This window comes from Tupaia chinensis, unplaced genomic scaffold (assembly GCF_000334495.1).
Source record: "Tupaia chinensis unplaced genomic scaffold, TupChi_1.0 Scaffold140095_1, whole genome shotgun sequence".
Classification (NCBI taxonomy): Eukaryota; Metazoa; Chordata; class Mammalia; order Scandentia; family Tupaiidae; genus Tupaia; species Tupaia belangeri.
The window spans coordinates 898,435-914,761 of NW_006199974.1; the positions used below are offsets into that span (position 1 = coordinate 898,435).

At 38.8% G+C, this 16,327-nt stretch overlaps 1 protein-coding gene across 5 annotated transcripts in view; it reads right to left on the reverse strand.

Annotated features, from left to right (window-relative positions):
* The window catches only part of MCTP1 (multiple C2 and transmembrane domain containing 1), a 418,517-nt gene that overhangs the window by 237,883 nt on the left and 164,307 nt on the right, over positions 1-16,327 (reverse strand). For 2 of the 5 annotated variants that reach the window (XM_027765984.1, XM_006162512.3), the window contains exons 7-9: positions 13,612-13,671; positions 6,027-6,104; positions 592-762 (exon numbers count right to left, since the gene is read on the reverse strand). The exons of 1 other annotated variant lie outside the window; for it this stretch is intronic. In XM_027765984.1, coding sequence (XP_027621785.1) covers positions 592-762; positions 6,027-6,104; positions 13,612-13,671 — 309 coding nt within the window. The remainder of the gene's footprint in view (positions 1-591; positions 763-6,026; positions 6,105-13,611; positions 13,672-16,327) is intronic. 2 more of the 5 variants (XM_027765983.1, XM_027765985.1) reach the window with 2 other exon arrangements.

Sequence of the window (16,327 nt, forward strand, 5' to 3'; positions counted from 1 at the left end):
TTGCTTTTTTTTTTTTTTTTTGAGAGGTTTTTGCTATAGGGCGTGTGCGCTTGCCAAACAGACAGAGAGAGACAGAAAGACAGAAAGCGAGAAATTACCCCCCAGGAGGATGGTCACGCCACAATCCCTTCTCCTCCATTCTCCTCTTGGGATCTTGGGCACACACGTACACGCGCCCAGCATGAGTTTTAAGCCACCAAGTCCCGGACTCAAACAGCAGTCGACCACGTGGGAGTCCAGTGACATAGCCATTACGCTAACTGCTGGTTCCCTGAATTGTTGCTTTTTAAAAAAATCCTCACAGTTATGCTAAAAATAGTCTTTACTCCTTAGTCTTATTCCTGTGTTCTAGATGAGGAAACAGAAACAGAGAAGTTCAGTAGTCTACCCAACATCCCCGTCCCCTAGCACATAAAGCAAGCAATGTAATGTGGCTGTTATTCTTTTTCTTTTTTTTTTTTTTAACATGCTCTTTTTAAGAAGTTCTGCTAAGGGTTTTAGAAAGTATCTAGTGTTCTCCTCTCACAAACCATGACTAGGAATCAAACAGTCTTCCAGATATTGGCAGGAACGCCATCGAGTTCTGTCTACCTTGCTCTTGTACTTCTGGTGCCCAAGCCGGAACTTCACGTAGGGGTCACTCAACCCATTGGAATCCATTGCTTTGAGGTCCCGACCCTCAATCAGGGTGATGCTGACTATTCCTCTCCACAGATGTGATTTTCTGTGTAGGTCTGACAGGCGTAAACTTTGAGTCTGAAACTTTGGGCAAAGGAAAACTGGGTTAGGTTACTGTGTTTTTATACCCGAATACCTTATTTGGCATTACCCTTTCTGTTGTAATTTTTCAAGAATAAGAAAGTAGGCAGTTATGATTTTAAAAAAATAATTTATAAAGTATTATTAATTAGTTATAAAATGATTAATAAGTTATAAGTCATCATTTCATGATAATTTAAGTTTGTTGTGTAAAAGAGGTGAGTGCTCAAAGAGCCTAGTTCTTCGACTCTTCAAGATCAAAATACTTCAAAAGTAGAGAATATTTGCATATGTCAAATATGCCTGTGTCAAGATATGTAAAAAATAAATATAAATATCAAAGGCTTCATCTACTCTGTGATAGTTAATCTTTAATTACTTATGGTTTTTGAAGATCCCTTTTTTTATGTTACAAATCGATTTTACAGGTGGTTTTTAGTTATAAGATTAGTCACAAGTTTTATTCAGATAATTAAAAAACTTTCTTTCTTAGCGCATTAGGAGATAATTAAACTTCAACTTACTAAAGAACAATTTAAGTACTACAGAACAAAAAAACAAAAACAAAAACATAAACCAACATGTCTTGCTAAAACTTCCATCACAAACATTGCCAATTACTTTAAAAATTACATATATTTATAAATATATTTATGGATTTACTCATTCCAGTATTTGAACATTTTCTTCAGTGATCTTTATTATGCTCAATTATAAATCACAATATTCAAGACAGTGAACCAAATCAGAATTTTTAAAAACTAGCAAGTCTACTAAAAATAGCCGTATAAGCTCTTTTAACTAAATAGCATATTTTTAAAAAGCCAGAGAAAGCAGCTAAGCATTAAAACACTTTCACTCTGGATTCAGCACCAAGCAGTACTATAAACATTTTTTTCCTTTCATAATATTAAGCACATTCTTATTCACTTACAGTCACTTCATGAAAAAAATCCAATGTTCCTCTCAACCTCACAGTATTCCACTTTTAAATGATGAATTAGCCCTATTTCTAGCTAATCCCTCTGTGATGAGGTTATCGTTACAGCCTATTTTATATAACTCCCCTCCCAGTTTGACTTCCTTTGTTCCATACCACAGTAATGCCCTAGCCACTTTTTATCTGTCATCATCAAAAGTCATGCATTTTGGGGTGTTTTATTAAGCAAAGGAAAACTACATTCTACTGAAGACAGTATTTTTCATAGTTGAACCTTTCAATGGAAACCTTTTAAGATCCCATTGCATGTTTCCCTGTCTGGCTGAACCACACATTGTGAACACTGCAGGGTGACTGCCTTGTTTATAGCAATGCTGGACTTTGCCCGAATATGCCTCACCTCTGTGAGCTCAAGAGCTACGTTCAGTGGCGTTAAAGTGCAATGGAGGATTCAAGGAGTCCTTGCAAGTTCCAGAACTCCATGCCAACTTCAGCAGGAGCCCCTGCTCCCATCTGTTCTCCATATTGAGTTTCCATATTGACTTTGTTCTTATGAAGGGTTTCTCACATTAAAACAATTGTTAAGAATTTGTGGCACCATGTGAGGGTCAAGTTGGGTGTGTCTTCTAAGACTTTATGCTACTTATTACCACATAATAGAGCAATCAATTTTGGTGTAGGATTGATTGATTAACTACTGCTGCCTCTAACGGAAGATTTTAGAGAATTAGTTCTAAACTTTGGATTTGAAACATCTGTTTAGGAATATGAGTGGCAAAAGAGGAAGTAAGAAAAATAGAAACTATTATGGAAAATAAGCAGAAATAAGTATCTTAGAAAAGACTAAGGAGTTAATAATTGTCCATTTATATAGAGTTCTAAAATATAAAAGTACATATATGTATAATATATATTCGCTTTCCACTAAAACCTTTTCAACTCCAGCAGGAGCCCCTGCTCCCATCTGTTCTCCATATTGAGTTTCCATATTGACTTTGTTCTTATGAAGGGTTTCTCACATTAAAACAATTGTTAAGAATTTGTGGCACCATGTGAGGGTCAAGTTGGGTGTGTCTTCTAAGACTTTATGCTACTTATTACCACATAATAGAGCAATCAATTTTGGTGTAGGATTGATTGATTAACTACTGCTGCCTCTAACGGAAGATTTTAGAGAATTAGTTCTAAACTTTGGATTTGAAACATCTGTTTAGGAATATGAGTGGCAAAAGAGGAAGTAAGAAAAATAGAAACTATTATGGAAAATAAGCAGAAATAAGTATCTTAGAAAAGACTAAGGAGTTAATAATTGTCCATTTATATAGAGTTCTAAAATATAAAAGTACATATATGTATAATATATATTCGCTTTCCACTAAAACCTTTTGAAGTAGGAAGGTAAGGACCTGATAAATTTGAGGCTCCAAGGGGTTGGCTCATAAATGGTAAATGTGCAGCTTAGAACCCCAGTAGTTTGGATCTTGATTCTTGCACTTTTCCCAGCAGAGATGTTTACAGCAGAGACTCTCTCACAGGTAATCATAATTCGAATATCATGCTGCCAAAGGTACGCTCCAGGTATGTGGGCTGATTATATTTGAGATGCCATTGAACTATATAGGTCTGCCTACGTGGCCAATTCATGAAGTCATCTTCTCCTTTTCTATGATCTACATGCATACATTTGTATTTACAATGTTTCAGCTTGTTGTAGACTATAGTTTTTGTTATTGTTAAAAAATATATTTAATGCCATTTTCTATGTGCTCTCTGGAAGCAGAAGTCATACACAAAACTCACATCATAGTTGGGTATGACTTAGGTCACACGGTGTCTTCTGTTAGTGGTGCTAAGAGAGTTTCTCTAACAGTATGACATCGAAGACCCTTACCTACCTGCTGTCCTCACTTTTTATTCTTTTACATGAGAGTATGAGCCTGACTTACAACATGACGAGAAAAAAGATGCTTTCCATGGAATCTTTCAGGCTTGCACAGAAATAAAAAGAATTGAACAGAGGCTTTACCCACTGCCATTATTTTTATGAAATGCCTTTCTATAACCTGGAGGAATATTTCCAAAACAACTCGGAAACCTTAGGGAGAGGAGGAAGGATGGCATTTCTCCATCAACACAGGGTTAATGAATGTGGGAATTAAGGTGACCTTAGCAAAAGGTCAAGAAACAAACTAAAAAGGGGTTCTGAAGACATACTAATGGGACTTTTTTCCTAAGTGATTTTTTCCTTCTTCAATAGCTTTCTTCAAAATGACACTTTTCTTAAAGGCAATGCTATGATTCAGTTGTAGATTTTACTGCATGATCATGAAACAGGTAAATATTTAGTCTAAACGTGAAGAACAAGATTACAAGGTAAAAGTGGAAGATCCAAACTTAGGCTACCAGTAGTGGACGAGACATGCACTTAACACAAATATTCACTCACATCTTTCTAGCTACTTCAGGCTACATGACTTGGGCTCGTTGCTACCTTTCTGGAACCCATCAAAGCTTTATCATGTTTGGTTTTTGAGACTATGACCCTGAGTTTAGTAAGAACACTCTCCTGTGTTTATCCATGGAATGAGAGGGTTCTGTACACTGGAGAAGTTGCACAGAGCAAAGTATATACTGTGAATAAGGAAGATACATTTTGCTCAAGATAATTTTTTATTATTTTTACCTATTTTTAAAATCAAGGGTCTAGGGAACCCATTGAAGAGGGATGGTGATAAGCAGCTTTTCGCAGCCTAAAAATAATGGAAAACTTCTAACTGAGATGCTCTCTAAGATGCTTCCTGAGATACTGCTTGTTCTGGTTAGTAAGTTTCCTTCATTCCTCTATTTTCACAGATCAGCGGCATCAATGTCATCTGAGAACTTGCTAGAAATTCACATTCTTTGGTCCCAACCCAGACCAAGGGTTCAGAAACTCTCGGGTGTGGGGCCCCACACTCTGGCTTATCCAGCCCCAGGTGATTCTGTTGAATACTCTCTCATGAGAACAGCTATCTGAAGTTATATGCTGCATGTGCACAGGGCCTTCTCTCAGGTTCTCGAACCTATTTTTAAATAATATGATTGCAAACATTATCCACTCTGTAACTTGATAGTATTTATCCTATTTAGAGTGGCTGTTTAGTCCTGCTTCTTTTGGGTTGTAGGAAAAGTCATGACATACTTTCTATTCAAAACTGAGTCATGACTTTTCCAGCAATCCAATACATTCACTGATCAGGGGCCTAGGTGTGGTTTAGTGTTAACACAAGTGAGCCTAGATGGGAAACGTCCTGAGTTCGGGTCTTCTGACCCCCTTGAGTACGCTGGGTGGGCATCCCCAAGAACCAGACTAGCTGAGACTGGGGGTGAACTGTGGTGTGAAGACTTCATTGGGATTGCCCCCTTCCTTCAAAAATAAATAAATAAATACATCTGCTTAAAAAATAAATAAGGTCCCTGATCAGGAAAGCAGATTGGCCTTTGCTCTTGAGTGCATTGAGAGAGAACCAGCAGCCTAATAAACAATTATGAAATTTTACTTATTTTGTTCTTTTATTTTTTCCCTCAAAGAATGTATCTAAATAATACATATTTAATAAAGTACTAATAACCAGTCAGCCAAAAATCACTTACTGAGCACCTAAAGGGCAAGGTGTATTAAACAAATCCAAGATATCTCTCAGTAAAATTAGTATATTATGGCTGATACTTAAGTTACCTAATGTAATGCCCTCAGCTAGGTCCTTGTTGAATTAGAGCTTTATTTGAAATGAGAAAGAAAGAAAAAAAAAAGATTAAAGAGAAAAACCAGTTTCATAGCAAAGAACTAAACCTACCAAAGGAGAAATAACCTTAAAAGTTTTAGGCAGGTAGTTCTCAGTTCTTAGTGGTCATTTTGTTGAAATTGCTGGGCTGACCCTCCTGCATGTGAGTCAGTGATGACAGTAGATACACATCTGTATTTCAACATGGGCCCCATGTGAGTCTCATGCATGCCGAAGTTTCAGACCCACTCTCATAAGGAATTCACCCAAGTTCAGAATTAATAAATAATATCCACATACCAAGGAACAATACATATGCCAAAGTGAAGCAATTAGTAATACATTTCTTTAGTAAGATTTTAGAAGTGGTAAGCTAGCACATTTAAAGAGAACATTAGTTTACTTCTAGTATTCCTTGAAAAGAATTCAAGCTCACAGTTCCTTCCCATATGTATACCATAGGTTAGAACAGGGAATGAGCTTTTAGTGCAGTCAGTCGGTCCTTAGAGTTCACAGCTCATGCAAGCTCAGAAACAAACAAAAAACTGAACGTTGGAACTTACTTGTGCATTGTGGCAATAAGGACTCTGAAGCTCTGCTCTGCAGAAGCTCAGGACAGGAAGAGCAGGCCTGCTGCACGTCTGGACGGAAATGAACGATCAGAGCTCTGCACCACTCCCAACCCCTCATTCTGATGTAGAATTGCATTTAGAATTACTTTTTTTTTTTAAAAAAAAAAAACATTGTTTGAAAAGATATGTATTTGCTTCTCAATCACTTTCAGGAAAAGCCTCACAGACCGATGATGAAAAATGCCAATGCGACTCGTAGTTTCCGGCCACCATTTTCCTTAGCAGAATGATGTAGAAATAATAAAAAAACAAACAAACAAACAAAGCCCACTAAAGCCCAGAGAGTATACGGTGATGTATCTTGCTTAGTGATGTAAAGACTTTGTTAATGTATGTATCAGAGAAAAGAAACATAGCAAAAGAAGTCATGGAAAGAAGAATTTTTCCAAGCCAGCTGCTTCAAAACTTTTTGGAGATGTTTTTCCCCCAGTGTCAAAAAGGTGATAAGGCTTCAGAAGAATAAATGTTATAGAGACAGGCAATCATGATACTCTTATTTTATCTTGAATCCCACATGTGAACATTTCCCAAAGATCAGAAAGAAATCTTTAAAGCAACAGGAACATTTTATCTGAAATTAACTTCTCTTTATTTTCTTTGCTACCCAGAAGGCAACCCAAGTATGCTTTCACTACTAAGGTCAAGAGCAGCAGGAGGTGGGCTAAGAGAGATACAGCTGAACCGGAAGTTTTAGAAGGAAAATATCGCAGTGGGGTTGAAAGTGTGTGTTGAGAGGTGCTAGGGCAGCTAGGGTCAGTTTCATCAGTACTGTGATGAGATAAGAGACACGAGCCTTAATGACATTAATATGGAGTATCGGATTAGGACAGTTTAAAAGATGCCTTAGATCACACAGGAAGAAAAAAACCTTTTTTGAGCAGCTATTATATGCTAGTTTTCACATGACAGTGTTTTTCAAGAAAAGAATCTTATCTTTTTTTTTTTTTTTTTTTTTGGAGAGGTTTTTGCTATAGGGTGTGTGCGCTCGCCAGACAAACAGAGAGAGACATAGAGACAGAAAGTGAGAAATCACCCCCCAGGGGGGATGGCTACACTGCAATCCCTTCTCCTCCATTCTCCTCTCAGGATCTTGGGCATGCACGCACACGCGCCCGGTGTGAGTTTTAAGCCACCAGGTCCGGGACGCGAACTGCCGTCAACTACGTGGGAGTCCAGCGACATAGCCATTACGCTAACTGCTGGTTCCCAAGAAATGAATCTTATCTTTAAGACAGAGAAACTGAGGCCCAGAGAAGAAAAATAGCCAATGCAAAGCCAAATGAGTAGATTGGCAAGACTGTAATTTTTCCTTAAGTTTTTTGTTTTTATGCTATGGGACATGTGTGCTCACTGGAGAGGAGAGAGACAGAGAGATACAGAGACACAGATATGGTCCGTGTGCAGAGTGAGCTCTTTCATCTATTTTCAGCACACGGTGGAACGGGACCAGCAGATGACGTAATGTTTATGTTGCTGGACTTCCACATAGTTGACAGTGGTTCAAGTCCCAGACCTGGTGGCTTAAAACTCATGCTGAGTATGTGTGAGTGTGTGCCCAAGGTCCCAAGAGGAGAATGGAAGAGAAGGGGTTGCGGTATGGCCAGTCACCCTGTGGGTGGTTGCTTGCTTTCTGTCTGCCCCTCTCTGACTCTCTGGCAAGCACATGCACCCTATTGCAAAAATTTCTCTTGAAAATAAATAAATAAATAAAGAGAGGGGGAAAGTGAGAAATCACCTCCCAGTGGGATGACCACACCATGGTCCCTGCTCCTCCGTTCTCTTCTCAGGATTTTGGGCATGCATGCGCAATGCACCTGGAGTGAGTTTCAAGCCGCCAGGTCCAGGACTCGAAATGTGGTCAGCCATGTGGGAATCTGCCTTAACTACCACGTCACCTACTGGCTCCAAGGCTAGATTATGAATCTAGGGTTGCTGATACCTACACCGTGATTTTTTTTTTCCCCACTATATCTCATGTTTTTAGACAGAGCCCAAGAAGTTCATGATACTAATGGGAATTCATTGCTATAGGGTTTTTCAAAATTTAGATGAAATATAACCTTGATTATAGATTATTGGGAAAGCTAATTAAGGGCTTAGAGGAAGCAGAAGTAGTAGGTGGAAAAAACCCTAACATATGTTAGTTAGCATGCAAGAGTTACCTGTACTCTATAATGAGTTATAATCTAAAGTCTCTTAATAAGGTGGTGAAATGATAGAATCTAGCATGTAAATTGAGAACATTTTTATATTCTAATTCTAGCTGATAAAGTTTGCACATTCTGGGACCAGCAGATGGAGTGATGGTTACATCACTGGATTCCCACATAGTTGACCCCAGTTTGAGTCCTAGACCCGGAGGCTTAAATCTCATGCCAGGCACATGTGCATGCATACCCAAGATCCCTAGAGGAGAATGGAGGAAGGGACTGTGGTGTGGCCATCCCCCCCAGGGGGTGATTTCTTACTTTCTGTCTGTCTCTTTCAGTCTCTTGGGCAAGTGTAAGCACCTTATAGCAAAAATCTCTCTTAAAGAAAGTTAAAACATTCCATGTCTTGAAAAATTGGATCACTAACAATAGGATATATTTTATTCTAGATCCTGATTTAAAAATAGATCAAAATTTTTAAAAAATAACCTATGTAGACTTAATATTTAACTAAGAATAAAGAGTTATACCAGTCCTTTCCCTAGTATGTACGAATAATTCCTGGCTTTTGTTATCCTGGATATTATTATCTGGGTGCAGACTAATCCTTCCAAATGAGACCCAGACGCTGTGAGCCTGGAGTGAAAGCCGAGGCTGGTGTGTTTACAATAGGCCGTGTGTGGAGTGAGCTCTTCGGTCTATTTTCAGCACGCGGGTGCACACACTTTTATTTAATCAAATGATCCAAGAGACACTACAAAGAAGAGATAATGACAGCCGGGAATGAGTGTTTTGTGCTGCAGAGACACGCGTGTGGAGCCATTATCTGCTCTATCTCAGGCATAGGCAGGTTCCATCTTTCGCTTTTCCTGCTGTTTCTTCCAGTGAATTGCACCCGGATGGTGAAGCTCAGCAAGGAGATTTGTTCTCTAGTCTCGTCATTCTCTCAAAGCAGGATTACCTCTACAGAAAACGCTCCGGTGCTTTGTCCAGCCGGGTTTGAAGTGTCTCGTCTAATCAGAAAGTTTCGATTCCCTTTTTTCTTAGATGATTCCCTGGCATTATAATCCTTCGAGAAATTCTCCTCGTTTCTACTCTTAAATTTTCTTTTGTATTTTTATTGCTTCTTGACACAATTATGGTGCTAAGAAGTTATTTTTGTTTACTTGAGATGTCTCCACTATCCTCTCTAACTTGAATTGAGGCCAAATAAAAGTCCTTTAACTTTTCCTTTTTTTTTTCCCCCAACATACAAACAAATAGAAAGTCATCAAATATATAGAATCATGGTTTGCTAAAACCTTCTACAAAGCATAATTACTGAGTCGTTGGAAAAGTCATGACACATTTTTGCATAGAAAAAAAAAAACAGAAAAAATATGCCATTAATTTCCCTGCGGCCCAATGATAACATCAATTATGTAAAAATAATTGGTGATAAAGAAAAGATATAATAGTCCTGGGTTTGACTTATAGAGATAATGTTTTTGAAATTGTCAATCAAAAGTTATAAATTCTTTTTGAGAGTCTTATTTGTATACCTAAAATGAAAATACCTGAACTTTTATGAGTTGCATGTCAGATGTAGTTGAGCTGTCCGGACTGTAAGCATTTCAGCACAGGGTTACATTCTTGTTCACAAAGTCAATAACTTTCCTCCTTACTCTTCAGTCTTTCTTCAGCCACATTTTTGCTTTACTGGTTCATAAAGTGGTGCTCTGTCATAGTTCCCAATTACTGTGCATGTCTCTGTTTATAGTATTCTTTGCTTGTTACAATAATTTTATCCATTTTTAAATATTAGATATTTTGGTATAGCCCATCCTGTTCCATTTAAAAAATATAAAATTTTCTCTTACCTTCAGTACAATGTCCTTGTAAGATCATCTGATCATTTAACTCTGTTATCAGAGTCTACATATCCATGCAATGGAGATAACTAGGAAGACACTTGCTAAACATTTGCTAACTATTTGAAAGAACTGCACTAAGTCACCATTCTTCAACGGGAAGCTGAAAGTCTTTAATGAAACTGTGACTTAATTAGAGTAATCCAATTCAATTTTATTGGATGTTTATTGTTTTCATGAGAAACATGTCAATCGTCATACCTACCGCTTAATGTTTGGTATCCTAAGAAACAGTGTTTCAACTAATTACAAATGTTATGTATGCTTTTTGAAAATTTGACTATTCCTGGACCACTTAAATCTTTTTTTTTTTCTTTTTAGGTGTTTGCCATAGGGTGCATGTACTCTCTGGAGAGGAGAGAGACAGTGAGAGGGAAATGAGAAGTAAGCCTCTGGGGGAATGACCATGCCACAGTCCCTTCTCCTCCACTCTCCTCCTGAGATTTTGGGCATGCATACACATGTGCCCGGTGTGTGTTTCAAGCTAAACCACAGGTCAGCCATGGGGGAGTCCAGCACCTTAAGTAGGGGCCTTAAGTCCAGTACTATAAGTCTTTTCTTTCCACAGTGTGCTCTAAAAAATATGAAAATATAGTAAGAGGCACTGAGGTACCAAACATTAAGCAGTAGGTATGATTAAACTCTCATTAGAATGTAGTGTCAAAAAAAAAAAACAAAGAATGTAGTCTCCGCAGGGACCAGCAGATGGTATAATAGTTACGTCACTGGACTCCCATGTAGTTGACCATGGTTCGAGTCCCAGACCTGTGGCTTAAAACTCCCACTGGGCGAATGTGCGTGCATGCCCAAAATCCCAAGAGGAGAATGGAAGAGATGGGACTGTGGTGTGGCCATCCTCCCTAGGGGGTGACTTCTCACTTACTGTCTCCCTGTCTCTCCAGGCAAGCATATGTGCCCAATAGCAAGAATCTCTCTGGAAAAAAAAAAAAAAAAATATCTCTCCAGGCAAGCATATGTGCCCTATAGCAAGAATCTCTCTGGAAAAAAAAAAAAAAAAAAGATATGAAGGAATTTTAAAGGGGCCCAGCCAGTGGTGTGGTGGCTAATGTGACTGGATTCCACATGGCCAACTCAGAGATTGGAAAAGGGCTTAGAGACCTGGCAACTGGAAAAGGGCTTAGAGAAGGGCATATGTGTGTGTGTGGGTGTGGGTGTGTGTGTGTGTGCCCAAAATCCTGAGAGGAGAAATAAAGGAGAAGAGATTATGGCATGGCCATCCCCTCTAGGGGGTACTTTCTCACTTTCCCTCTCTCTTTTTCTCTCTTTCTCTCCCTGGTGAATGTATGTGTCTTATAGCAAATTAAAAAAAAAAAAAATCAACTAAGGAGCAACTCGTATGTATGTAACACCCGGCTCTATTATCATCAACCCAGAGAGAAACTTCACTGCCATAAGGTCTTTGAAACATTCATCTCTATGGCAGTCAGAGAAAGAAACATTGGTTCTGATTGTACTATCTGGGTACTTCAGGAAAACAGAATCACTTCCCTGAGCTTTGGCTTCCGGTTGGTAAAATGAACGACACCAAACATTTCTGCCTTTATGATGCAATTTGTTTGTCACTCATGTGTTGTCGTGTGTCCAGAAAAATCATTACTACTGTACCTTGGATTCAAAAAAATTTTAAACTTGTATATTTGTTATTATAAGACCAGTCAGTTCAAGAGATTGAGAAAAGTTATTAAAGAATATTTAAATGAATACAACCAAATGGAATGTCCTGATAAGCAGAAGACTTATAATTCAGAAACAGCAAAGTGAGAAGAAGACGTGAAAGCCACTTGAAAGGAAAAAGCTTGAAAAGTATTAATTATGAAGCTGGTCCTGGTGGCAAATCTGCATTCCTAATAACCTGCCTGCACCTTGGCTGTATATAGAACAAACTCCACACAGAACACCTACAGACCCTGCCCTTAAACAAGTGTGCCATGTCAATTTACCATGCTTGAGGGTCTTAAGAAAACAGTAAAAAAAATTTTTTGTGTGGACAGCCATTTTCCATTTAAGGTCATAAATCAAAAGCAGTCATCTTGTGGCTTCATGGACATGCACCAACAGGGAAGTGGAACTCTTTTCTCAGCAAAGATATAAAATAACTTTAGTGAAGGCAGCCAGCCATACAGTAGACTGGGGGAAAAAATGAAGAGGCTCTAATCATTAAACAACAATAAAAGGCTGCAGGAAAAAAAAAAAAAAAAAAAAAAGGAGTGGGGCTGCAGGTGGCATAGTGCTTAAGGTGCTGGACTGCTGCATGGCCAACCGTGGTTTAAGTCTTAGACCAGACAGTTTAAAACCCACACTGTGGGTGTGTGTGTGTGTGTGTGTGTGTGTGTGTGTGTGCCCAAAATCCTGAGAGGAGAATAACGGAGAAGGGATTGCACTGTGGTCATCCCCCTAACCCCAGTAGGGTGATCTCTCACTTTCTCTCTCTTTGTCTCTGTCTCTCTAGCAAGCATACATTCCCAATAGCAAAAATCTCTCCAAAACCAAAACCAAAACCAACCAAACAAAAACCTGTGTATTGGAATAGGCAGGGATGAACAGATGCGGCTCATGCGTGCTCACCGGACAGTACACGACTGAATCTGGTACCTGCCAGTCTGTGTAAGAGACACCGCAACAAATTCTATAATTCTAGAGGGAAAAGATAGTGTTTAATCATGAGCACTTTGGGAGCCAGGAAAGGAAAATGGCATAGTTAGTTGTAAGAGTAAAGCGTTTCACTGCAGTATCTATTGCTCTGTAATCATGGATGAAGTGTGAATTTACAAAGACAGAAAGACACCTTAAAGGCAAGGTAGTAAGTACATTAGTAATAACCATGCTGAGCATAATGCAGAATTGTAGCAGAGAAAAAAGTGAATGACAGAGCTCACTGTGCTTAAATCATTAAAGAGTAAATGAAATTGCAGTGGAGTTTAAAACAAATTCTCTGGAGAATTTTCATTTTTCCAAACTTAAAAGTAGAGTTGCTGCTTCCTAAATCATAGGATTTTTCTTTGTCAAAGAAAGAACACTGGTTATTTGGTATCTAGTATCTATCTGATAGAAATACATGTTTCTCAAATAGCAATGGGAGCAGAAAAAAATCCCATTTCATAAGAAGAAAAAAAGAGACTTAATGGAGTTGCGAGACAGGACTGTCATATTCCTAGAAGGTCCCCAAGCACCTACCTATTCAGAATTTGGAATAAACTTGGCCCTATGAAGAAATGACTTCAAAGAAAGATGTGAAATGTATGAAGTTCTTAATTTGTGCAAATGAAGAAATACAAGTCAGTTACCTTGATGACTTAGAATAAAAGTTAATAAAGAAGGCAAATGAATACATCTATGTGGGAGCCTATTTTAAAAAGTGAATTTCTAAATTCACTTTCAAAATTATTATCCAGAACCAAAAATCAAGAACATTAAAATAAAAGACTGAGACATTACCCTCCAAAAGAAAGACTTCACAGAGAAATAAGATCCAACCACTTCATTTTCTGAGAGTTCCTAAAAATAAACAAATATTTAGCTAAATTTTGAGTGTTTTGGAGAATACAAAACAAGTAAAATAAAGACAAATCAAAGCAAATAAAAAATAAAAAATTCCATATATATCAGATAGCGCTTAAGTTTTCTTCTCTTCACTAAGTTAAAGATTTTATCTTATTCATCTCTGACCTCAGTGGTTGAAAAGTTTAGACGGGATTATTTTTGTAAGTTTTTTGATGATTTCACTTACCTCTTTATTCTTAATAGTTCATTAATACGCCTTGGAGTTGATGTTTCATTATAGAAAGTAGAAGTATATAAGCATATTTTAAGGTTTTAAAATGAAGCAGAACCATTTTAACGGAACCATTGTGTTCATCTGGAACTTCAGAGCCATTATAAAGAATGATAGAAGAAATTTTATTTGTAAACATAAACCTAGTCAATTTTGGTTTACACCTTGCAAAAACTTGACTGAACTTGTGCTTTAACATAGTATAATATAAACGATTTACTTAACTTGAGCTCATCCAAAGTAGTTTTTTTTTAAAACAGGGTTTTGACATGCAATGAACCTCTGGCCTCATCCTCCCCACAGATCCCCATCAATGCCTGGCTCTTTGGGAGGGTAGTGGGGGGCAGGAATCAAACCCAGGCTCCCATGTAGCCTCAGTCTCCCTGGCAAGTAGCAGTGTCTACCAGTGTGTTACCATAGTCTAGCCTCCAAAAAATGATTTAAAAAAATGAATATGAAGGCTGGTCTTGTGGCATAATGGTGATGAGTTGCTCCAGACAAGCTGGATACCACATGGTGACTGTGGTTTGATTCTTGGGCCCAGTCAGCCTGAAACACACCAGGCATCCATGTAAGATCCAATAGGCTAGAGGACTGGAAGAATGGGGACACAGGCTGACCAGGCCCTGTATAAAGTGCTCGTCCCTCTCAGGCATGTGCATATGCTCTATCACAAAGAATAAAACAAACAAAACAATAAATAAATATGGAGAAAGATGGTTACTGTGCTAAAAACAAAGCAATTTGTACAAGTTGGATATTTCATTATTGAATCCTCAAGCCTTTATAAAGTGAAACCAATCTAACTTTGGGAAATAAAATTTACCTATTTTTAAACAGAACCCTTAAATGACCTGCTTTCTTTAAACATTAACATGTTACATTCTGTCTCTGGGTGTCAGGAATGGGAAAGTGATGGCAACTGAAATGAAAATATCAATCTTTGACATTGTGAAGAGGACGAAGCAGTTTTGCAGCTTCCTTTACTACTCTGTGATCTTATGTAAGCAACTTAGGTTGTACCTAAATACATAGTAGATGCTCAGTAAATATTTGTTGATTATTAATCATTTAGAGTGACATTTGACTACAGACACATACTGCTTCCAAACACGATGCCAAAATCATATCCGAAAATGATAATGAACTAAAATACCATAGGGTGTCCAGCAATTGGAATAATTTAACTTTATATCTAGAATTACATCAGTGGTTGTCTATGCGATCTACCTGTGTGTTTAAAAACATTTTTTTAATGGCTAGAGGATATAGGTGTTTGCCAAAGAAAGAGGGACAGACAGAGAAACCCAGAGGAAGAGAGTGGGAGAGAGACAGAGGAAGATAGTGAGAGAGATTTAGAAAGAAAGCACCCCGATAGGGCACACTGTAATCTCATCTCCTGGGACCAGCAGTTAGCATAATGGCTATGTCACTGGACTCCCACGTAGTCGACAGCGGTTTGCGTCCCGACTCAGTGGCTTAAACTCACGCCAGGTGCATGTGCGTGCGGGCTCAAGATCCCGAGAGGAGAACGGAGGAGAAGGGATTGCAGTGTGGCCATCTCCCCTGGGGGGTGATTTCTTGCTTTCTGTCTCTTTGTCTCTCTCTGTCTGTCTGGCGAGCACATGCACCCTATGGCAAAAACCTCTCCAAAAAAAAAAAAAAAATCTCTTTTCCTCCTTTTCTCCATCCTGTTCGGATTTTGGATACACACACATATGGGTCTAGTTGTGTTTTTCAAGTCATTGAGGCCAGGATTAGAACGACAGTTGCCGTGCGGGTTCCAGCTCCCTTAATTACTAGGTTATAGGGCTGGCCCTCCCTGTGCTTTTTTTTTTTTTTTGAGAGGTTTTTCACTATAGGGTGCATGTGCTTGCCAGACAGACAGAGAGAGACATAGAGACAGAAAGCGAGAAATCACCCACCGGGGGGATGGTCACGCTGCAATCCCTTCTCCTCCGTTCTCCTCTCGGGATCTTGGGCACACACGCATATGCGCCTGGTGTGAGTTTTAAGCCACTGGGTCCAGGACGCCAACCGCAGTCGACTACGTGGGAGTCCAGCAACATAGCCATTACGCTAACTGCTGGGTCCCCTCACTGTGCTTTTTTATGATACATGAAATCTTTTGTTGTTGTTGTTATAGAGTGCATGTGCTTGTAGGAGAGAGACAGAAAGAGACAGACAAGAAAAGTGAGAACTCACACACTAATGGGATGGCCACACCCCATCCCTTCTCCATTCTCCTCTCATGATTTGGGGCACGCACGCACACATGAATGAGGTGATTTTTAAGCTGCTGAGTCCAGGACTTGAAATACGGTAGGCCGTGTGGGAGTCCAGTGCCTTCACCACCATGCCACCTGTTGGCCCCAACAG